At 39.3% G+C, this 25758-nt stretch overlaps 1 protein-coding gene across 1 annotated transcript in view; it reads left to right on the top strand.

Moving 5' to 3' along the window:
* Nucleotides 1-25758, top strand: part of LOC144734254 (inactive dipeptidyl peptidase 10-like) — a gene marked incomplete at its 5' end in the record, with an annotated part of 402709 nt that overhangs the window by 278535 nt on the left and 98416 nt on the right. The window contains one exon of the mRNA XM_078616418.1: nucleotides 10312-10432. Coding sequence (XP_078472544.1) covers nucleotides 10312-10432 — 121 coding nt within the window. The remainder of the gene's footprint in view (nucleotides 1-10311; nucleotides 10433-25758) is intronic.

The following is a 25758-nucleotide window of genomic DNA, read 5'->3' as shown; positions in this document are numbered from 1 at the left end:
ATCGCTTGGTATGTAGCTCAACCTTCGCAAAAGCAAGATCTGCGCATTACGGAACAACGTGCGATGCAACACTGCTCAGCTCATGCCTCTTTCTAAATTCACAAAAGTTTACCTCCTCTGCTACACTCAAGCAAAATGCTAGAGCACCTTTGCAACGTTAAACACTTTGTACCTCTGTGCTACACCTAACGATCTACGCAGGAATTGTTGCTGTGCCTTAACTAAGTTCTTCCGAGCTGCTTAAAGAGCAGCTGTGCGCATTGATCGTGTCCTAAACAAAATCTGAATATTTATTTATACGGGCACAATCCAACGAGCTTTTAAGCTCTGTTTCACAGATGTCCAGTAGGGGCGGCTAAGAAGGTTTCAACAACGAACAATACAAAAACATGACAGCGCTGATTCCTAGAAAATGCCTTACTCTTTAATGAGCCGTAGCAACCAGTGCTTAGATAAAGGAGCTGAGATAGTATCAGTGAAGCAGGTTTTGTAAAAAGTGAAAAGAGTTAATGAACAGATAATGTTTAAAAATGCAAGTACAGATTAAAAAAAAAAATCCATAATAGAGTTTTTTTGGGTTAGATCGCGTAAATATAAAAATGTGTGGTTAAAACCCGACACAGGCAATTAGTAGGGGTTGTCACGTAAACAGAACGTGCCAATTCGTCACTAGTACAGCACACTGGTGTGTTGGAGAGCCAAGCCACAACATTGACAATCTAAGTACAACGTTTCACCAGTAATTGCAACTAGCTTCATCAGGCGACAGACAGATTTGTGGAGAAATCTAACTGTTTCAATAGGGATTACCGTTGTTACGGCTATTTTAATACGCACAATAGACAGGAAGGACAATTATGTTTGGCTCTTTCGGTAAAGTCACGTAGAAGGGAAAATATATATAAAACAATAAAATTCTCACGACGTTTCGACTGCAACGCAAGCAATCATCATCAGGTGTGAAATCCACAGCAAGAAAATTTGAAAAAAGTGGCGTTTTTTTAATGTATTTCCCTTCTACGTGACTTTACCGAAAGAACCAAGAATATGAATCCCTGCAGTCACGAAAGCTTTAAATCAAAAGCAAGGACAAGATCAAAGGGCTTGCATAATGTACATGCATAATGTACGTTGGCTCAGTAATACCCCCCCCCCCCCCCACTTTGCACAAGAGCGCAGAAGCGTGATCACCACATCTACGCCTCTATATAATGGACGTAACAGTTAGTTGTAATTACTGGCGTAACGTCGTACTCAGATTGTAAATGTTGTGGCTTGGCTCTCCAACACACCAGTGTGCTGTACTAGTGACGAATTGGCATGTTCTGTTTAAGTGACAACCCTTACTAGTTGGCTGTGTCGGGTGGTGGCAGGTTTTAACGACACATTTATATATTTACGCCATCTAACCCAAAAAATATCTTATGGATGATATTGGTCGCGAAAGCCTACGTGTTGAACTAAACAAAACAAAATTGTTTTCATTTGGTTTTATAAAATGTATTCGTAATATTCCATTTAAATTATTTACATATATGTTTGCTACCTAGTATCTGTGAATAAAATATTGTTATTATATGGTTTCCAAAGATGCCGATCATTCGATGCACCGACACGTTGCCCATTATATATAAAAATTATAATGAAAACACATTTTAGCATGTGTAAAATGTTATATTTGGCATTTTTTGCTGATAATTAATTGCACCTATTAAAACCGGGCAGTGGTGGTTTCGCATGTTGCCTGTAATGGAGCACTGTGGAGGCAAGGGTTGGTGGATCGCATAAATGTTGTGAATTTCCCTTCCCATGGGTGTCGAGGTTCCATACCCTGGCTTGCCAGGAGAAAGCGATACAGGAAAGTGCAGAAGAATAGCATCTGTCCCTTCCGTATGGGATAAAGTGCGCCCCCCTTGCACGTGTGGGTTTTTTTCTGGGTGCTCCGGTTTGCTCAATCATCTATCAACTCTTATTCATAGGCTGGAAACACATTTAATCCATAGAAGACTTGCATAGTTTGGGAAAGTGTTGGCGTCAGCTCAATGCCTGGCTGCCTGTCAGCTTGTCCTTGGTTCCTCAGCAATTCTGAGATGCAATTTGCATGAAAGATGATATAAAAAAAACATTTTAATATTTATAACTATGCGCAAGCTCTAAAATTATAATGAGCATCCAGCAAGGGCAAAACCAGGAGAGCTCCTATACTTTGTGTGCTGGAGACATAAGCAGAACTGAAGCCTACTGTTTCATCATGTTAGAAAACAGAACATTCAAGAAACACTGAAGGTGTGGATATATGCTGCAAACACAAGTAATATACAGGTATAAGAGAGGCATTGTAGTATTCCTAATTCATATATGAAGTAATCCTTTGCTTAATATCTATTTGTGCTTGCTGCATACCCCATTACTTCACTACAAACACCCACAGGAACTGAGTGCTTGAAAAAGTAAAAAAGCAGATCCATTCATGGTAATGGCCTTCAGCATGTCGAGATTGTATTTTTAAAAATTTCAACAGTTCAGCCCTTCCTGAGTGTCACGGTTAACTTGCTTTGCATACATCTCTTTCAGCGCCTCTATATTTATCTCGTGCATATTGTATGCTTGTGCTGTCTTGCTCCTTTGCTTGCTTAAAGACAACTTTTATTCCTGCATTATGTTTTTTTTGCTGTCAAACAATAATAAATGACAAAGTATTACAAGAATGTATAGAACTCAGGGCATCCTGAGTCTAAAGACTACATTTAAGTCGGGTCTCTGCTGAGATATTTAGCGAATTAATATTTTTTTACATGGGACATCAAATTCTCTGGATAAAGAAATACCCATTACACAAAATAAATACATCGATGTGAGCTTCCGTTACATATTTATTTTAACCATCTGACATTTGAACGTGAACTCGCACTCGTGAACTTAACGGCGGAACTATTAGGTTCAGCATATGTACAATATTCCTTATTTATGAGCTTAACAATGCTTCCTTTTTTTTATCCGTAAGACATTTCATAACACTGACCTATGGGAATTTTAACACGGTACATTATCGTGTTCCGACTTACGATACATTCGACTTACGAATGTCGGGGACTGCCCTATCTGACTTTGCTAATATACTATAGGTTAGACACCTCCTTATTGTACTACGTCAGTTGTCATGTAGATGGGTGTCATTTGCCCTTCATTTACTCATCTCCACTTAATCCACCAACTCGATTAAAGGTATTCACCAGTTCACCGAAAAGCTTTCTTCACAATCCCATCTCCAGCTTGTTTCCTGTAATGTTGGAAGAAGGGTGAGATGTGTTATTGTCGATTGCGTGCATCTCCACACAACGAGCAGCTTCGTCTTCTTAAGCAACCACCATCCTCATTCCAAGGCCACTCGTGACATTTTTTAATCCAGGGTAAATCCAACGTGTGCAGAAAACGAATGAAGCGTTATGTTTATGACACACAGCGATTTCACCGAAAATGACATGTTAGCTTAGCATTCACGTGTAGCATCAAGCCATCACGTGAGCATTGGTTATCACAAGATGATGCCGTACATCCATCATCATCCTTTGCTGTCGAATATTGCACGCATTGACCTTTCCCGTGCTGTGCTGCGCTCAGTAGGCACGTAACACTTGAGTTGTCAATTTAAAGTGATTCTCACCCTGAATGATACGCAGATTAAAACATGCATTGCAAGGATGAATTCCTTAAATTGAATGCTAGAGTTACATTGATGGGAATGGAGCAAATTATGTCAAGTGGGACAGGACTTAAAAGGAACTATAGAAGGGTCAGAAAAACCCTCCACAATTCCAGTATCGTATCGCAATTCCGAATCTTGACATTTAGTAAAGTCGCTCTTAGGAGCCACCGCTGTTGTGTGCTCTAATGATGCCGCTCACGCCACTCTAAAACTCTTGGACAATGGCACTGTAATGTGGGCCCTAATGGCGGCGATCTTAAAAATGTCTTTGAAGTCTTGTTTCTCACAAATAATGAAGCCTCAAACTCATCATCGACAGCTCAGAATAGAACGCGTAGCTCCGTCTGCAAAACGAGAGAGAGGGGGGTGTTGTTGTCGGGTCACCTGTTTAAATTTACAGAGCTCTGGGGCAAGTGCTGTTGGTGAGCAACTATAAAGGCCAGTTCATCACAGAACAGCGTGATAGGGCAAGCACCACCCATACTCGGCCACCTATGTCCCTTTAGTTTTCATGTTGATATACCTTACAAGTGTGCACTGGTTAACAACTATCTTCTTTAGGCACATTGTTATGTTACTTTCATCATCAAATTCAACTTAATAACTTAATAATTAAAATTTATAAAGCGCCCTTAAACAATCGTTCTCAGGGCACTATGCATGGAAAGGTTGAAATAGTGAGAAAGACGTTTGAAAATAACGAAAGTGAGAAATCCATATTAAACAGTCGAGATTTGAAGATCTGTCATGTCCCGGACGTCCTGACCATGAAGGGCAAGAAATTCTAGAGTTGTTTTTGTGCTGCAATTGCAAAGGCACCGTCACCCCAAATGTGAAGCATAGAGCGTGGGACAGTGAGCAATGCACAATCGAAGGATCTTAATGATATGATTTGATTATTCTTAATTCATAAATTAGAATGCTTCCTCAGACATGACAATTGCCTCCCGTGTATGTGTGACATTTATATAATCCTTCGTGGAATGTTCACAAGAGTACCTCTGCTTTTTAACGCAAGCAGAAAAAAAGTTCTCTCGTGTTTATCGAGGATCACTTTTTATTTATTCGAAATGACAGGCGTATTTATTGATAAAAAAAATTACGTACAGAAGCTGTCTGAAGGAAATTTAAATCTGCAAATGTGGTATGCATCAGTTTATAGTACAATATTAAAACTATTAAATATATTTTTCATTTAAAGAGCATCAAAATCATGATTTAGTGAATATTGTATTTAATTAATATTAATAATTTAATTTGTCAAATACAATGTTAGTAAAAGTTAAGTTTCTTCCAAAATTTGGTCAAAATGTGGCAAAATATCATCCATTCTAGATTTGAAGCTTGATGCAGCTAATTCGGCTGTGACGGTCCCACCTGATGACGGAGACTTGTGTTGCCTCCGAAACGTCGTGAATTTTATTTTTGTTTTGTTTTATTTTACTTTCATTAATTTTAATGTTTTTACCTACGTGACTTTACCGAAAAAAACCTGAGAATATAAATATCATCCATGTTATACCAATTGATCTGTTTTTTGTAGTTTTCCATTTGCTTATGATTCAGGCCATTGAGTAGTATTAATTTTTATATTGTAATTTATTATCAAAGTAATCGAATTAGTGCACACGTTTTCAGAGGGAAAAACACCTTTTTGAGTACATTTTGTTGATAAACTTTAAATCTCCATGTTCACGCAATAATATATTAGTACAGTATATGCAATTGGACAAGATTAAACTCAAAGCAGTATAACACAACATAATACATCATCTCGTGATACTATATGATATCAAATGTGATGCGAGTAGGTTGCATGTTGGGTAAGCATGCAGGGGAAATATTCTGAGTTTGCCAATGGAGGGGTTTTACTAGGTTTATGCGTAATACTTACGGGATGTAGTTAAGATTGATTTCCACTCAAGTGGTAGAAATTCATTCTTCTTTAGGGAATGCTGTTTTGCAACAGTTGTAATTTTGGCGACAAAATGTTTTTAGTTTTTTGTCCCCAGGCAAGCCTGAAATGAGAAGTTTTAGTTGGCAAATGTTATGCAAACTTTGAACATGCCCAGCAATTACAATCAAGACCGAATCGAGTAATGTTGTTCTTATAAATCAGTGGTTTGTCCTCTTAGATTTTGAGTTAGCGCAAATCGAGGCTACCTTGTGTTCATGTATTTGCTGAATTCTGTACGTATCTGGTTATACAACTCCACACATTTCTCAATAACTCAAAAAACACTCAGGTGACAGCAATAAAAAAAAATAGAATTGTTGACATACATTCCACAAATTGTAGCATTTATAGTGTTGTTGGAATGTATTTAACTTTCATCAACATAATAGGTTCTAAATTAAAAATACATAAAATATCCCCAATGTATATACAACATGCATTGACATTTCTATCAAGTTTTTCTGATTGTCAGTGCCAGATATATTGATTATTTGTGGGAGAAATCGTATTAGAGTACTGCCATTTATTCAAAGTGTGTGTCTTAATGGACATGCCGCATGTCTGCCACAAAGGCTTAAGCACGTATGTCCCTCTGAGTGCTGTGGGCTGTCATGCCCACCATTAAAAAGATGGAGCATCGTAGGTTAGAATTACATTGCACGAAAACAGAGTGCAGCCTCACTTATAAGATTTGGCCTGCCAGCTTGTTAATTGGCCACAACAATAGTTCACCCCTTTCCCACATTTTCTCTTGACACCATAAAGGTCGGGGAGTAGAAAGTGGCATCACTCAATCAATACGCTTGCATTGTCGATACGTTTTCTGTCTAAAGCACAAGCCGTCAATAACGCCATGTTATTGAATCTATCACGTTTTTTGTGTTTTAGGGTAGAGTTTGGTTAGCATTTAGTTGACCAATTTTTGATTAAGTAATAAATACTTTTCTACCCCCAAGAATCTGAATGTTTAGTCAAATTTGTATATTAGCGTTTATTTTTTATTGTATATATATGTATGTTGAATGTCTTTCGCACCGTACGTAGCCAACGGTACTAATCGGAGCTGCGGGGGAAGGACAACAATCTAAACACAACAAGCAGTTCTAAAGGAATTAGTTTTTAATTTAGATGTAAAGGTGGCTTCCTCATAAAAATGAATGGCAACACATGGCTTATTTATGGAAGATCCCATATTGTACACAATAGGTTGTCACAGTGAATGGCAATTGTTCCCTTATGATGATTCACGAGTGCAGAATGTGTACTTGCTTTCCCCTAACATTGTTGAGAAGGGCTGCCATGACAATACAATCTATTTGAGCGTTTATCACACAAAACGTACAATGGGGCCAGCAGAAGTGAAAAAAACATAAAGGAGAACAATTGTGTTGTTCACAATGTGGGGGATGGGAAAAAAGGCACACACACACATCGCCTTCGGACTTTTAAATTGTTTTAAAGACAAACAAACAGCATCTCCACCAGACAGTGGGGATCAACTCATCGGCTGCAGAGATGGGCAGCCAATAACGGGTGTGCTGATATTGCCCATGACATTAAAGTCAGCAAACACTGTGATTGTTTTTTTGTTCGCAAACGAGAAAAGTGTGATGAATAGCCCATGACCGTACAATTCATGACCATGTATATCTGGTGTATTTATGTTTCATATTTGAGCGTTTTATGTATGGAATGCTGTTTATGGGCCCATGGCTGAACCCATAAAAGGCACCACAATACACTGACCCGCAGGTGCCTTCACTGTATTCCCATTTACCAGTGCACAGACCAGGAAATCTCAGAGTCTTGAATATTATGCATGGCCTTATTGTTACTCACTTTTGTAATTCAATTCATTTCAACAATTTGATTGCTTCCGTCATAATATTTATTTTTGACAGATAAATTAATTAATAGGCGATTATGTTTTTCAATTAAAGACAAATATCAATCGGCATTAAGACATGTATTCATACCCCTTCCCCATCCACCCCCCCCTTCAAATATGCTACTACCGATCATCACCCCTACGGTGGCTGCGAGCCAAAATTCTTCCAACAGATCCCCTTTCTGAGGGGGTTTCGCTCGAAATGTTACGTGTTCATGACCTGAGTTTCTCTCGCGGATATTTGTATGTTGGGATCTTGAACAATAAAAAATATAAATATACAGTATATATATGTAATAAATAATTCATACACAAGAATCACATCTCCACTATTCAAACGTATATTTTTTATGAGCACAATTTAAATATGTTCTATATCAGACGTGGATTTTGCAAACAATATTGATGCGTTAGTTACGAAAATAATGCTTTGCATTGATTTGTTAAAGTACTGCAATGCAATAAAACTACAGGAAAGGTTTTCTAACGTTATTTATTTAATATATTAGAATGCTTTGTCGGAAGGCATTCTCAGGATGGCTGCCATGGTGAGAGTCGAGCAGGTCTTTGATGATTGTCATTGCCTTTAAGCTTTTCTAAAACAACTGTGCATTTCACACTGATTGGTAATCATAGTGTTATGCTCTACGAAGCAGAGCATAACACTTTATGTGATGCTATATAAGACAATAATCTGTAATCAGCATTTGAAATGCAACATTAAGTATGATGGAAATCAGCCAAATTTCAAGTTATCATGGGATGTTGAATAATACTGTTCCAAATACTGGTGTAGTGTAGTCAGTGAGCTATGTTTTCCCAGAGCCAAAAGCAACATGAAAAACACGAACTCTAAAGCATTCCTGCTTATATAGCAATTTTATAAGAATATAATAAAATTACACGGAAAAGACGGTGTCCGAAAAATATGAAATTCCATAAGCTTGAATTTTAAACACAGATGACAAAATGACTGATTGAGGAGATACATTTAATTTACAAACCAGTCAGCCCATAAAACATTTCAGTCGTTACACGGCACCGTCGCTATTTCAAGCATATAGACGTTTAGCTTTTGACAATTAACAATTCATAGACCTGAGGTGGCTGGGTAGCTTAAAGGTCAAAGTGTGGAGCTTGCAACTTCTAATATTTTGGGTTCGAATACAGACAGTTGCCTGTGATTAAAATGAGTTCTCAAGTTAGTTGTTTGTCTCAACATGGCTGCCAATGACTGCATGAAAAAATAAAACCTCACATTACTCTTGTATCTACACTTCATTTTATAAAATTCCAGCTCTGATAATTATTAAAATATTAGTTTGAATCTAGATTTGAAGTTTTCGTGACTGCAGGGATCCATACTCTTTGGCTCTTTCGGTAAATCCCTCTAGCAGTGCTCCACTTCCCCTACCCCCCCTCCCTCTCTATTTCTCCTCCCTGGCTCCTCCCCCCTATCTTACCTGTATAGCCTCTTGTCACGGCAGCCATTTTGCCCACTTCAGAAATTGTTTCTTGCTGTGGTTGTCCAACCTGATGACCGAGGCTTGTGTTGCGCCCGAAACATCGTGATTTAATTTATTTTATTTTATATTAGTTTGAATGTCATGCGATGAACATAGCTCTCATATGCAGAGTGGTTTGAAAAGTCTTGTGAAACAGTGGTGATGTGAATGGATGTCAGAAGTAACTTTTATATATATTTCCATGAACAATTTCTCTGTCATCAAGGGTTGCACTGCCCTGAGAGATCCGGATGAATTATTCATTTCATGAAATGATGCCATAAGCACAATTGGGTTAAAATTGAGGGAGAAATATACAAAATATATACATAAATGTAGTTTCTAACTGATAATATATATCTTCTTGGTCTTTCGGTAAAGTCACGTAGAAGGGAAGTAATAAAATAATAAAAATAAAACATAATAAAATAAAATAATATAGTAATAATATAATAAATTTATTTTATTTTATTATGTTTTCTTTTTATTATTTTATTACTTCCCTTCTACGTGACTTTACCGAAAGAACCAAGAAGATGAATCCCTGCAGTCACGAAAGCTTTAAATTGATAATATATAAATGTAAGCATAATATAATACGTACTTTTATTTGTAAAACAGAAAAATAAAACATACAACAGCATTATTATAACATCTCATGACCAATGACTGTATTTATAACTTGGTTCAATGGCAAAAATGTATCCAAATAGGGTTGACATCACAGAAATATTCAATTTTTTGTTAGAAATGGCACATTTGTGAATTGAGTCCAAAATGTTATGGTAAACCACAGTCTTTCTTACAAGTGTCAGAGAGATTTATTATTGATTAACTCAACTTACTTGCTCATGTAGCTAGTGAGAGCCTTTTTGACAGTCTTCCACAAATTTAAATGAAGAAAGGTCATGAGTATCTCTCATTGAAAACATGTGTTCCACTGGCGTAATCCTAAATAATAATGATAATAATAATAAAAAAGACAGATAGTGTTCTGTATCCCTTGGCAGGTGTCCCTGGGTGAAATGTCAGATTTAATAATTGGTTGGCTGAACACATATTCCAATTTCTTTAAAGGCATTTCAATCGAACGTGTCAAAATCCCCTCCACATTTCAGTAATCCAGCCATCACACATGGCATGCTGACATTTCCCTTGTTTACCATCTTAAAGTCACATTCTTGAAGCATCAATTGCATCAAATGATTTGTTGACATTTGAAAGTTAAATGTTGGGTTATTTTGTTTGTCTCCAGGTTTACATCTTTGAGAATAACCTTTACTACCAGTCGGAGGTCAGAAGCAGTGCCTTGCGGCTGACCTCTTCCGGAAAGGAAGGCGTCATCTTTAATGGCATTGCTGACTGGTTGTACGAAGGTGAGTGCTCTTCTCTGCGTGCTCCTCTTGTTACAATGTGCTTTGCTCTTGCTGTGTCGGCAATCCTAAATTGAATTTTGCCATTCCCCCTTGGCAGTCTGTATCAGCAACTTTATTGGGGGTCTCGGTTGTATCACACAATGCTAAATCGCACACATACTCGTGTAATTTAGAGACACTGTCTTGTCTTCCATATATTTGTTATGAATAAAGTCCACTGACAACTCAACGAGTAACCGGGAGTGACTATATACACTTGGATAGTTAGACAACTCTATTCAGAGACAACATAGCTTCTAGCCTCAAGACAACTCGCAGACGATGGAGATGACCCGTTCCAAGGCGACGACGACGACGGCGATTCCCCACACCAACAGCCACCAACTCGAGCTCGCGCCAGCTCTGAAGCCTCACCCGGTCAGGCCACGCCCCTATCATCGAATTCTCCTCGACGCACCTGTTCCATCACTCCCCGCCCTAATTACACTTCCCCCGCCATTGGATCCCGTGCTCCCTTTTACGTAACCCTGTCAACGTTTGTCTCATCAATCATCATTAGCACGACCATTAGTAACCATGGTCCCGGGAAACATACTGTCCCACTATCGCTCCGTACTGTCTTAACATCACCCCCCCCTCTCTAAAAAAAAATTGCCGTCCTTAGCTAACACAATTTCAACCAATTTCTTTTCAGGCCGAATCAACCATTTAACACAACGTACAAAAATTGTTTGAGGATTGAAGAACCAACTAACTCCTCAGAAGAACAATGCGGACAACTGCAACCAACTCATAACACAACATTAACAATGCCCAAATTTCGAATAGCGCACGCAACCCCTGCGATCGTCACGACAAGCAACGGACATTTCAAACATGCCCATCCACACACAATTCAAAACCACAACTTCACAGGCGATCCGTCACTGAAATGTCCAGTTCTTGACGTCGGTACTTCTCCCCTGGTGGATTTGTAGCCGAATCCCCGATGACCCTGATGCGTGAGGGGAATTTTAGCGGTCGGGTGTCTGGAGGATCACGACTCGCCTGGGCCGGGCCGTAGCTGTCGACGAGGCGGTGGACTCAAGGGGCCCCATGATGTCCCCATTATCCTTGGCATCCCCGCACAAAGGGTCGAAGCTGGTCGCAGCAGAGCAGGCGAGCCAGGGCGCCCGCGGCGAAGGCGTCAAAACGGACCGGGATCACCACTCCCGGAGCCGTCCCGGTGTCCTCCGTCGCCGCCGGTACCCTCCGCGATCCGCCACCGTCACTCCCCCTGAAGACTCCGTTTCTTCTTGCGACGGCTTCACGACAATCTTGGATGGTCGGCCAGCCCATTCGTCTCCACACAGAGATTTTACGCTCCATGCAGCCCCCAAAGGCCGTCCTCATAAGGTCTTGCACGCTTGCAGACACCCCTCGGCCCCGACGGTGGGTCCTATACAGCAGACATCTCCTTGTAGGCATCCTGAAGCATAGCCCTCTTCTCACGGATGGCCAAGAACACCGCGAGGCCATCATCGTCAAGAGCCGTAGGCAAAGCAGTCAGCACCTCTTCCTCTGTCCAGCCGACAGACCGGTATGCTGCCCCAAATCGCCAGGTGAAGGCACTCCGGTCCACCCCCGCCGCCATAAATTCCTTGATCAATGGCACCATCCCCGCACAACTTTGCGGCTCGTCCCCGGCCGCGTCGGCTCCCGAAGTCGCCACTCTCCTCTTCGACGTCAAGTCAGCGACAGTCAACCGGAGCCGATCTGCCTCCGCCATCAGGGCTTGCCACTCCTCCGACGCAGGTGCCGCATCCTCTGCACCCTCGAGCTTTATCACCGGGCTCCCGGCTCCCGGGGCTGCTGGGGGAACTCCATGGCCGCCTCCCTCCTCCGTCTCTGAAGAAGCTACAAGTGGGTTCTTACTATTTCCTTTCTTCGGCATTTTAGAATAGCAACTTCTGACACCACTGTAATGTAGCTGTCAGAGACACTGTCTTGTCTTCCATATATTTATTATGAATAAAGTCCACTGACAACTCAACGAGTAACCGGGAGTGACTCTATACACTGGGGTACTTAGACAACTCTATTCAGAGACAACATAGCTTCTAGTCTTAAGACAACTCGCAGACGATGGAGACGACCCGTTCCAAGGCGACAATGACGACGGCGATTTCCCACACCAACAGCCACCAGCTCCGGCTCGCGCCGGCTCTTCAGCCCGGTCCAGCCACGCCCCTATTCTCGAATTCTCCTCGCCGCACCTGCTCTGTCACTCACCGCCCTAATTACACTTCCCCCGCCATTGTATCCCGTGCTCCCCCTCACTTGACCCTGTCAACGTTTGTCTCATCAATCATCATTAGCACGTACATTAGTAACCATGGTCCCGGGGAACCATATTGTCCCACTATCGCTCCGTACTGTCTTTACACTAACTTGAAGGCAGCACTTCAACAGAGGCGTCATGCAGTGTGATGTGACGCCAAACCGGTATTATTGTTCCTTACTGCCTCTTCTTATTCTTCGCGTAACACAACTCCTTCGACGTAGGTGGCAGCATAAAGGCTAAGTATGTACCTTTGCGTGTCACAATTCCCAGGCTGTAACGGTACAGTGAATACGCTGTATAAAGTCATGATATCCGTGTCGAGCACAAAAACGAGGTGAAGCTGTTGAAGCTGTAATGATACGAGCTTTAATGATAAAGTGAACATGCCGTCTTAAAGTCATTATCATTATATCTGTGTCAAGAGGTGATGCTGTAGAAAGCATATTTTCATGCTTATGATCGTGTCTGTTAAAACCAATTCTGCGTTTTTATAATAGGATCTGTCAATCTCAAAAACACACCATTAAAGAGACTACGTTGCTATTGCAGGTCAAACTGCCAATGTCATTGCCTGCTCCCCTTTTGGTAGCCAATTATTGGTAGCAAAGCTTCTCTTATCTGTGAAGATTTTCTCTAAGACAAAAGACGGCAAAGCTTAAATTGTGATTTAGAGGCTATTGAAGAAATAACCACTATTTGTGATAAGTCCCACAGCACCGGGCTTGTCACTTGTCTTGACATTTCTAACAGTATATATGAAGACTGGTAAATATCTCATATGCGTTATTTAGTTATTGTAGTGTGCAGTACCAATAATAAAATATTGCCATGCTAGGGATTCAAGTCTCATCAAAGTTTAGTGTCTCAGTGATAAGGCATTGAGGAGCCATCATTCACCTCATTTGGTGTCTCTAAGCCAGATTGAACTTCTACGTTCTCATGGCAGAGATACGTTTCTCGATCAAACATTATTCGAGATTTGCGTCAATTAAAAACTTTGCAGGTTCGCATTGCATTTTAAATTAGTTGAACATTTTCAGAGCTTGTAGATTATGTTTGTATGATATTTGCAACATTTGTTACTTTATTAATAGCAATGCGGGATGAGAAAAAACAATGACAAGATATTTTAAAAAAATATATTGTGTAATGATTCAGTAATTTATTTCAGAAAGCCTAATTTAGTCTCAAGATCATTTTAAGGAAATACTTTCTTGGGAAAACCCTCATATGACTTTAATATGCTTGATGCGTTGCAAAGTAAACATACATATCATTCTTATTATTTGAAGCTTTCGTGACTGCAGGTAAAGTCACGTAGATATTTTATTTTATACCTACGTGACTTTGCCGAAAGAACCAAAGAGTATGTTTTATTATTATCAGAATGAAAGTGAACTACTGGAGAAATTAATACCTCTCACCGATGCAAGAACAAATATGACTTAAAACTTGTTTTAATAATCACTCGTCAAGTGTGGTATGTCATGTTTGAGTCTGTTTGAATGTCCCATATTAATACAGTGCATGACCTTTTCAAATCTTACACTGACAGTTATGCAATAGTAACCCTTAGAAACCTTTCTGCACATCCTCAATAACATGCATTACTTTAAAATGCCTTTAGAGTTCACGCTGTTCTTCTCCTTGTGGCATTTTTTGCACATCGGCCATGCTAAAAATATTATTTCCTATTTTCACTTTGCACGGCATTTGGCTTCAGGAGTACCAGAGCACAGAGACACGTGCACGGGAGGCAACGTATTTCCACGGATGCACATGAAATGCATCCGTTGCTTGGCTGCACAAACCAATGCTGCCATCAGCTGATCAGATCGGCATGACTCACGTAAATCATTAATGTGTTAAAAGCATTCGAGGCAAGGGGGTCCGCACGGTCATTGCCGTTGATGCCACCAATGTCTCCATTGCTTCCTTCCCTCTGTTAGATTCTGTAGTTGTTTCTATGGTAGCCTTGTGTTAAATAGTCAGATTTGTGACTGTGAATTAATGGATTAAATTAGCGAAGAGCATTATAATTATATGCACGCATTCAACCATTGACACGGTTGAGTGACACTGTAGCAGAATCAGTTGGTGGCTCTTATAATCTGACTGTGTTAAGTTCAGATTCCAGTTAGATGTTAGCGCAGCCAATCACCATTTAGCGGTCAATAGAATGAGCATCACTTTGTGGGAAATTAACGGTGGTTATTCTATGCACACAATAGAGCCGTCCTAAGCATCTTACATTTCAAGCAATGAATCAGAATCAGAATATGTATTTGTATATAATGAGTGTGACATTATAATGTATTCGTTTGGCAACCGAAAAAAATATGTAAGTATATATTTGAAAAAAATGTTACAGTCTATATATATCTGTAGGGATCAGATGTGGGGTGTAATCACTTGTTTTAGAAATACTGACCTATACATTTTTTCTTAATGCTGCCTGGCTGGCACTGTAGCAGAGCACTCATCTCACGATCAAATCCATCTCAATAGTCAGCTCAGCCTCTTGTCCTTCTGTGGTTGATAAAATTGGTACTATTCTGTGAGAAGTCAACAGCGGTTGTCTTATGTGCAAAAGATTCCTCATCAAAGCAACGTGCAATATCGACTTGTGGTTGAGGGCTGCTGATGAAAATAAACACTGCCCAATGCTCGTTTGAGCATAGCGACACCTTGGCTCTGATGTGGTGTTATAGACGTCTTCTGAAAACAACCAGTTTAGCAGATTTGGCCACAGGGCTGCCCAATTGGATATAAACTTTGTGATCAATCATAGGTCAAATTGAACGATTGTGCTGCATATCACTGCTGTACAATGCACTTTTAACTGTTAACACATTCAATTGTTGAGTATTTGTGGTGTTTGCTTGGGTGGGCACCTTATTTACATCCATTACAATGCTAATAAAACTGCATATGTGATAAACATTGATTATTGATTATAATTATTCCATTTATCTGTTCTCAGCACTCAATATTACAAAAATAAGTGTTATACGATGTTTTATAAAAATGCAATGGAATATTGTACTCAAATAAATGCCACTAACAAACGCAGGTAATATAACATTCCTAAATAATGTTAACCTACTGTGTAATCAATCAATTAATACACTTAATCATCTTACCACACATAATTAAGAAAATCGTTCAATTATATTGAATCTAATTGTTATTTTCAGGCTAATTACCCAGGATTTAAATGCGTCCAGAGGAGCATCCTGATGTAATAATAGAATGGCCTGAAACGTAAAAAGTTCAAAATGTATATGTTTTCTCTGCGTGACAAAAGATCAAATACAAATTCTGAGATTTGTTTACTCAATATTTTTCCTTTTTTGTTGATCCAGTCTCAGATTTAAGATGCAATTCAGGAAATGTTTTACGTAGAGCTGAACAACTAATTTTATTTCTATGTATAATTCCGTTTGTGTCACGAAGAAATACAAAACATTTGCAATTGTCGAATGAACACAAAAGCTAGCAATTGGATGGATCTGAACAATCGTACTATACATTGATTTCTACTAGATATTAATTACAAAAAAATTAGGACATGTTCTACACGTAGGACTATGTATCGTTTGAAAATAATCGTAAATAAAGACTGTGATTCAATTGGCAAAAATATAATTCCCTATTTTGGTTTCTTAATAAACATCACTGAATACTTTAAACTCCAAAAAAGACAACAAGGAATGTAAACGTTTAGCCATACGTTCCTTGAAAAAATATTTTAACTTCCCAAATTCTTTATGCCAAAGAGCAAGATGAAAGTGCATGAATAGTGAATTGTTCCAAATGCCTTGGCACCATTTAGTGCATGAATCCATATGTTGAGCAATGTGTGTCATTATTAGATATGAAAGCATCAGTTCATTGTATAACGTGCGCCAGTATTTTATGTCACGCGCGCCGATAACACTGGTCAACAGACTTTTTCTGGCATAAGGTATTCCAACGGTTTTAAGGTAATTTTGGGGTGCTGATTCCAAATCTGGCATCAGTTTTTGTCTTATCACATCAGGTTTTTGAGATATCAAATATTGCATTTTCAATAAAAACTGCAGAAGAAAAATATTAAATAAATGTGGATATCTACATAAAATGATATTATAAACACACTATGCAAAAAATACAGCACCATATTTTAACACTAAAGCAGTCACTGACTCGCAACAACTTGCAATCATAAGTGACAGAGTTAATTTCGGGTAAAATCAATTAAAATGGGGTATGCCGATAGCATAGAAATGATGTGATAGAGCAAATCTGAGATCAGATTTGGAATCAGCACCATGAAATTAGTCTAAAACAGCTGCAAAAGTCCAGGCCAGAATGTTTTGTTGTTGTTGACCAGTGTAATGGTTGAAGCGCGCCAGCCTCAGAATTGAGTACAATCAAGTGAACACGTGCGCGTGCGCACGCATGGCGACTGACATTTGCTCGGAATGTTGGCGTCGTAGCGTGGCGCCCGTGTATTGGTTGGGACATGGGAGTGCAGCTGAGTTGTGCACACACAATTATTACTCATTCAGATGCATAGACTGTCGGGGCACAGGTAAATAGCGAGCATCTCTTAATGCCAACATAGTATGCTAATGGCCAGTACAAGCAATTCAAAATACAAAGATCCCCCGTATATTCGCAACGTACTTTTAGGGCACACTCGGGGGTGGTTGGCCAGCAATACGCCTGGCCGCCTTTGTCTCCCTCGTAGTGATGTTTAAACACCGCACCAGGTATTCATGTAAGGCTGAATCGAACCCGGCTCACGCGCTATGAGACTACGACTCCCCCAATCGTATCGGCAGGACTACACCCGGATGCATTTTTGCACACAGTTGCACCAGATACTTATATTAGGCTGAGTTGACATAGACGAGACCCAGATTACATTTAAATACTGTCTGATTCCTGCTGACGTGTTATACCATGGTTAAGAGTCAAATCGTGGTCACCCCAGATTGTAGGGGGCATGCTTAATCGCCAGCCTGATCACTTCCCACTTCCAAGCGCTCACACGCACACGTCCAGTGAAATCAATGTTGGTCTCTGCGTGATGGGTTCAAATGTGTTTTATCGTAACAAGAGACATAAATGAGTTCATTGATTCGCTTTAAAAGGTTTGCAGCTCACGTCTTTTTTTCAGGTTGTGGACATAAACAATAGAGTTGTGCATCACTTGATGAGCAAATGGACAACTCAATTACGTGGATATAATTGCTGGGTTTTCTACACAATGGGAAAATGCAAATCAACTTAAGCATACCCTGGGCTGCATGTAAAAATGCAGGTTGAATTAGTTATGCTGCTGTTATCTTGAATGTATTTTGCATCCAAATTGTCATAAAAAAACATCTTTCATGTTGATGCTTGGTTACATTATGATGTAGCCATTAACTGTATTCTAGCGCACACTTGTATTGATTTTGCAAACATGCAATACAACTATCACATAAACCACCTTTATTTGTGAAATCATGTTTTGTTAAATGCCAGTTTTTACACAATTACAATTAAAGGATAAGTCAGACTAAAACATTATTAATCGATAAAATATCCTACTTTCTCGCACCATTAATAATGTAAGCTACATGGGAGCCGCATCAACATTGGTTATCAATAAAGATAGCCTATCTACTAGAGTTGTTCATTTTTATTTTTTGCATAATAAATACGAAATTTTAATGCTGGTGTGGATGCTAGCATGAATTCTGGGAGCTAGATTAGTGGTCAAAATATTATGACCATAGCACATGTATTAGCTTGTTGCACGTGTTTATCTGTCAAACCCCTTCTTATATCAAACAAGTGCGTCAGCACAAAGTTAATGACACTTTTTTGCAACTGGTTTTCCTTTGGTGAGAATCACAATATTTATCGCCCATTAGAGGCATCAACAAGATTATTACGCAGTTTAAAGAAGGTTAAACAAGTCTACAGCAATGGTGAATGCTGTTCACGTTATAACTCGTTCGTTAGTAATCCTGTTTACATATTCATTATCTATAACATACGAGCTATTACAATTTATTTCTCCTTTACTCCGGATACTCTCCTCTAATAATTAATGGGAGCATACTCTTTGGTTCTTTCGGTGAAGTCACGTAGATAGGAAAATAAATAATAGATCACGACATTTAGATCGCAACAACAAGCAATCGTCTTCAGGTGAGAGAGAGAAGCATGGCGTTGTGACGAGGCATTATATAGATCAAAGAGGGGGGAGGAAGGGGAGGCGTAACTGGCGAGAGGGTGGGGGTGAAATTCAAAGAGGGTTTAGGTGAGAGAGAGAAAAAAGGAAAAGGAAGCTTAGATATCAAAATTAACAAAAAAATGTAATGTAATGCAACTCAGAGAGTCGGCTAACACAACCGTTAAACACTATACCTGGTTGATCACGTCCTTCCAAATATTGCTAAATTTTGTATCCATCTTCTCGGTTGAAGTTATGTCTGAGTTGTGTGGAAATCCTCCCCGTATAGGCGGTCCAATCTTGATTTGAAGCTTTCGACACTGCATATTGCCAGGTGCAACATTTGAATAGCCTGGATAAAAAACTTTGATTTAAACTATATTTAGACCTTTTCCGACATTACAAATACGTTTAATGTTTCCCATGTTAACAAAGTGGAAAATGTGTTGGTATGATCTCAAACTCAAGGACAACAATAAAATTGAAACGGTGAGCGTTGGCCTCAGCAGGCACGCAGGACGTGCGGTCCTTGATGTTATCATTGGCATCGTAATGCCATCACTGGTATCGTGATGCCATCATTGGTATCGTGAGAACCAGGACAAACATGGCATAGCAGAATACTTAAATACTCCTAGGTTTTTTCGGTAAAGTCACATAGGTAAAAAAATATATAATGATAAAATAATAAATTAAAATAACTAAATTAAATCACGACGTTTCGGAGACAACACAATCTTCCTTCATCAGGTGTAAAAAGGCACAGCAAAATAACTGTAGCGAGAGTTATTTGTGATGGGACATTTGTTATATAGGATACTAGCGGTAAGTACCCGGCGTTGCTCGGGCAAAAAAAGGCAGACACACACATGAACTTACACACAGACATTGACCCACACACATAGAAACACATCGACTTAGACGCACATATACACATATATGGTTAAACCCAAGATGGATCGTTAGCAGGCCAGCCTAAATGTTTATAACCGGCGAAGATGTTCCATTAGGGGGGTGCACGTTTCGCAAGTGTAGAGAGAATCAACAGCATTTTAAAATGATGAAGCTGATTGTAATTATCAGCGAAACGTCGTACTCAATTTTTTTAAAAATGCTGTTGATTCTCTCTACAGCACACCGGTGGGCTAAAGAAGTGAATTATTTTGTCCTTTGAAAAACGTGACACATTTTTTACTGTTTAGCTGTGTCGGGTGGTGGAGGGTTACGACACATTTATAAATAACGCGATCTGACCGAAAAAACCTATATTATGAATAATATTGGTCACGAAAGCCTACGTGTTAAATTGATATAATTCATACAATTTTGCTTAAAGTTAAAATATTGTACTTTTAAAAATGCGTAATTGAACCAAACAACGACCTCTAAATACGGGATGAGGACTCGTTGAAACAAAACATATTTTGCAAGAGACCAAGATAAAGTATGAGTAAACTCCATGTTACAAAGATTTTATCGTAGATTTGTGCAATTGCATAAAAGCTTCCAAAGTAATATATTACAAACTTGATTTGAAGCTGATTTGAAGCTTTCGTGACTGCAGGAATCCATACTCTTTGGTTCTTTCGGTAAAGTCACGTAGGTATAAAATAAAATAGATCACGACGTTTCGGGCACAACACAAGCGTCCATCATCAGGTGGGAAGGCATGGTCTGCTGCTGATGCAGACTGTTTTAAAAGGTTTGAAATTGATGTAGCCTATGAGTCATAAAGAAGTGGCTGGGTCTAGTGATGTTAATCTGACAAATTAGCATGTAACTGGGTACGGAAGTGGCTATGTTAATGTGAGAGATTAGCAGAGGTGGGACAAAGTCATTGTTATGCAAGTCCAAGTCGAGTCGCAAGTCATCAAATTCATGACTCGAGTCTGACTCGAGTCCAAGTCACATGACTCGAGTCCACATCTCATAGGTGGGACAAAGTCATTGTTATGCAAGTCCAAGTCGAGTCGCAAGTCATCAAATTCATGACTCGAGTCTGACTCGAGTCCAAGTCACATGACTCGAGTCCACACCTCTGGAGATTAGCATGATGTTAAAGTGAGAAATTAGCATGTAACTGGGAACGGAAGTACCTATGATAATGTAAGAGATTAGCATGATGTTAATGTGAGAAATTAGCATGTAACTGGGCACGGAAGTGGCTATGTTAATGTGAGAGATTAGCATGAAATAACAGCTGACATAGGCAAGTAGGATGGAAACATCACAGTCAGTTAAGACTTTACCTGGTTAATAACGTCCTTCTAATAATTGCTCAGATTGTACCCATCATCTCGGTTGAAGTTGTATCTGTGTTTATGTATCTGGATGGCTTCATGAACAAATCTCTGAAGGTAGCCGGTAGGTTTGCATAGTACCTCCGTCTTATTATTTGTTTCTTTCGGTTAAGTCACGTCTAAAGATAAAATAATAAATTAAATTAAATAATAGAATACGACGTTTCGATTGCAACACAAGCAATTATCATCAGGTATAATGAAATAGCGACATAAAATCTAACCAGAAAACTATAGACAGACATATTAGCAGACAGATATCACCAAGATACATAGCGAGAGCAACACAGGTAACAGAGAGGGGTGATCGTCTCTGTGTGGTGGCCTTAAATAGACAGAGGGGGGGCGGAGGCAGAGAGAGGGAGGAGGGTTAGAGAAAAAATTAGCATATCAATGAGTGGTCAACAGACGTGGTGCTGCGAATGCGATGGCACGGCAAGCAAGCCTGAAAATCAGGAGAAGGACACACTAAAATTAAATAACCTAGTAAAATATTGAAATGTAATGTAATACAACACAGAGGGTCGGTCAACACACAATTAACGCATAGCCTGGTTGATTACGTATTTCAAAGATTGCTAAGTTAGAATTTAAGTGTGAACAATCTAAAGAGAGGACACAGACAGAGAAAACAAGTCGCCAGAGAGAGAGAAAAAAGATAAGCTTAAAACTTCCCCGTAGAAGTGGTTCAATCTTAATTTTAGAACTTTCGTGACTGCAGGAATTATTATTTGTTTCTTTCGGTTAAGTCACGTCTAAAGATAAAATAATAAATTAAATTAAATAATAGAATACGACGTTTCGATTGCAACACAAGCAATCATCATCAGGTATAATGAAATAGCGACATAAAATCTAACCAGAAAACTATAGACAGACATATTAGCAGACATATCACCAAGATACATAGCGAGAGCAACACAGGTAACAGAGAGGGGTGATCGTCTCTGTGTGGTGGCCTTAAATAGACAGAGGGGGGGGGGGGCGGAGGCAGAGAGAGGGAGGAGGGTTAGAGAAAAAATTAGCATATCAATGAGTGGTCAACAGCCGTGGTGCTGCGAATGCGATGGCACGGCAAGCAAGCCTGAAAATCAGGAGAAGGACACACTAAAATTAAATAACCTAGTAAAATATCGAAATGTCATGTAATACAACACAGAGGGTCGGTCAACACACAATTAACGCATAGCCTGGTTGATTACGTATTTCAAAGATTGCTAAGTTAGAATTTAAGTGTGAACAATCTAAAGAGAGGACACAGGCAGAGAAAACAAGTCGCCAGAGAGAGAGAAAAAAGATAAGCTTAAAACTTCCCCGTAGAAGTGGTTCAATCTTAATTTTAGAACTTTCGTGACTGCAGGAATTATTATTTGTTTCTTTCGGTTAAGTCACCTCTAAAGATAAAATAATAAATTAAATTAAATAATAGAATACGACGTTTCGATTGCAACACAAGCAATCATCATCAGGTATAATGAAATAGCGACATAAAATCTAACCAGAAAACTATAGACAGACATATTAGCAGACAGATATCACCAGGATACATAGCGAGAGCAACACAGGTAACAGAGAGGGGTGATCGTCTCTGTGTGGTGGCCTTAAATAGACAGAGGGGGGTGCGGAGGCAGAGAGAGGGAGGAGGGTTAGAGAAAAAATTAGCATATCAATGAGTGGTCAACAGACGTGGTGCTGCGAATGCGATGGCACGGCAAGCAAGCCTGAAAATCAGGAGAAGGACACACTAAAATTAAATAACCTAGTAAAATATCGAAATGTAATGTAATACAACACAGAGGGTCGGTCAACACACAATTAACGCATAGCCTGGTTGATTACGTATTTCAAAGATTGCTAAGTTAGAATTTAAGTGTGAACAATCTAAAGAGAGGACACAGGCAGAGAAAACAAGTCGCCAGAGAGAGAGAAAAAAGATAAGCTTAAAACTTCCCCGTAGAAGTGGTTCAATCTTAATTTTAGAACTTTCGTGACTGCAGGAATTATTATTTGTTTCTTTCGGTTAAGTCACGTCTAAAGATAAAATAATAAATTAAATTAAATAATAGAATACGACGTTTCGATTGCAACACAAGCAATCATCATCAGGTATAATGAAATAGCGACATAAAATCTAACCAGAAAACTATAGACAGACATATTAGCAGACAGATATCACCAAGATACATAGCGAGAGCAACACAGGTAACAGAGAGGGGTGATCGTCTCTGTGTGGTGGCCTTAAATAGACAGAGGGGGGGGGGCGGAGGCAGAGAGAGGGAGGAGGGTTAGAGAAAAAATTAGCATATCAATGAGTGGTCAACAGACGTGGTGCTGCGAATGCGATGGCACGGCAAGCAAGCCTGAAAATCAGGAGGACACACTAAAATTAAAAAACCTAGTAAAATATCGAAATGTAATGTAATACAACATAGAGGGTCGGTCAACACACAATTAACGCATATCCTGGTTGATTACGTATTTCAAAGATTGCTAAGTTAGAATTTAAGTGTGAACAATCTAAAGAGAGGACACAGGCAGAGAAAACAAGTCGCCAGAGAGAGAGAAAAAAGATAAGCTTAAAACTTCCCCGTAGAAGTGGTTCAATCTTAATTTTAGAACTTTCGTGACTGCAGGAATTATTATTTGTTTCTTTCGGTTAAGTCACGTCTAAAGATAAAATAATAAATTAAATAAAATAATAGAATACGACGTTTCGATTGCAACACAAGCAATCATCATCAGGTATAATGAAATAGCGACATAAAATCTAACCAGAAAACTATAGACAGACATATTAGCAGACAGATATCACCAAGATACATAGCGAGAGCAACACAGGTAACAGAGAGGGGTGATCGTCTCTGCTATTTCATTATACCTGATGATGATTGCTTGTGTTGCAATCGAAACGTCGTATTCTATTATTTAATTAAATTTATTATTTTATCTTTAGACGTGACTTAACCGAAATAAACAAATAATAATTCCTGCAGTCACGAAAGTTCTAAAATTAAGATTGAACCACTTCTACGGGGAAGTTTTAAGCTTGTCTTTTTTCTCTCTCTCTGGCGACTTGTTTTCTCTGCCTGTGTCCTCTCTTTAGATTGTTCACACTTAAATTCTAACTTAGCAATCTTTGAAATATGTAATCAACCAGGCTATGCGTTAATTGTGTGTTGACCGACCCTCTGTGTTGTTTTACATTACATTTCGATATTTTACTAGGTTATTTAATTTTAGTGTGTCCTTCTCCTGAGTTTCAGGCTTGCTTGCCGTGCCATCGCATTCGCAGCACCACGTCTGTTGACCACTCATTGATATGCAATTTTTTTCTCTAACCCTCCTCCCTCTCTCTGCCTCCGCCCCCCCCTCTGTCTATTTAAGGCCACCACACAGAGACGATCACCCCTCTCTGTTACCTGTGTTGCTCTCGCTATGTATCTTGGTGATATCTGTCTGCTAATATGTCTGTCTATAGTTTTCCGGTTAGATTTTATGTTGCTATTTCATTATACCTGATGATGATTGCTTGTGTTGCAATCGAAACGTCGTATTCTATTATTTAATTTAATTTATTATTTTATCTTTAGACGTGACTTAACCGAAAGAAACAAATAATAATTCCTGCAGTCACGAAAGTTCTAAAATTAAGATTATACCTCCGTCTTGTAAAAATCTATTTTGTGTGAGCCCACAGCGTTAAACCAATGATTGGCAACGGCCGATGTATTGGTCCTACCGTGTTTCAGATCTGCCTTGTGTTCACGAACGCGGTCCGAGATATGTCGTTTCGTTTCCCCAATGTAACTGCTTCCACAACCACAACTCAGTTTGTAGACACCAGGGTACTGCATGGCAGGAATCACATCCTTTACAGATGTGATTAGATCACGGATTTTGTGTACTGTGTTGAAACGAACCTGGATCATGTGTTTGTTCAAGATTTTGGAAATATTTTTGGTAACGCCTGCTATGTATTGCAAAGTGATGGTTTTGGTTGGCTCCTCAGAAGGTTGTCTCCCCATGGCTGGGGAGGCAGCTTTGCGGATTGTACGGTCCGAGTATCCGTTCATCCTGAGGGCTTGGTGTACGTGCTCCAACTCACTAGTTACAGTGAGGGAAAAAAGTATTTGATCCCCTGCTGATTTTGTACGTTTGCCCACTGACAAAGAAATGATCAGTCTATAATTTTAATGGTAGGTTTATTTGAACAGTGAGAGGCAGAATAACAACAACAAAATCCAGAAAAACGCATGTCAAAAATGTTAGAAATTGATTTGCATGTTAATGAGGGAAATAAGTATTTGACCCCCTCTCAATCAGAAAGATTTCTGGCTCCCAGGTGTCTTTTATACAGGTAACAAGCTGAGATTAGGAGCACTGTATAAAAGACACCTGGGAGCCAGAAATCTTTCTGATTGAGAGTGGGTCAAATACTTATTTCCCTCATTAAAATGCAAATCAACTTATAACATTTTTGACATGCGTT

Source organism: Lampetra planeri, chromosome 1 (assembly GCF_965212315.1).
Source record: "Lampetra planeri chromosome 1, kcLamPlan1.2.h2, whole genome shotgun sequence".
Classification (NCBI taxonomy): domain Eukaryota; kingdom Metazoa; phylum Chordata; class Hyperoartia; order Petromyzontiformes; family Petromyzontidae; genus Lampetra; species Lampetra planeri.
This window is presented reverse-complemented; position numbering and strand designations above follow the sequence as displayed.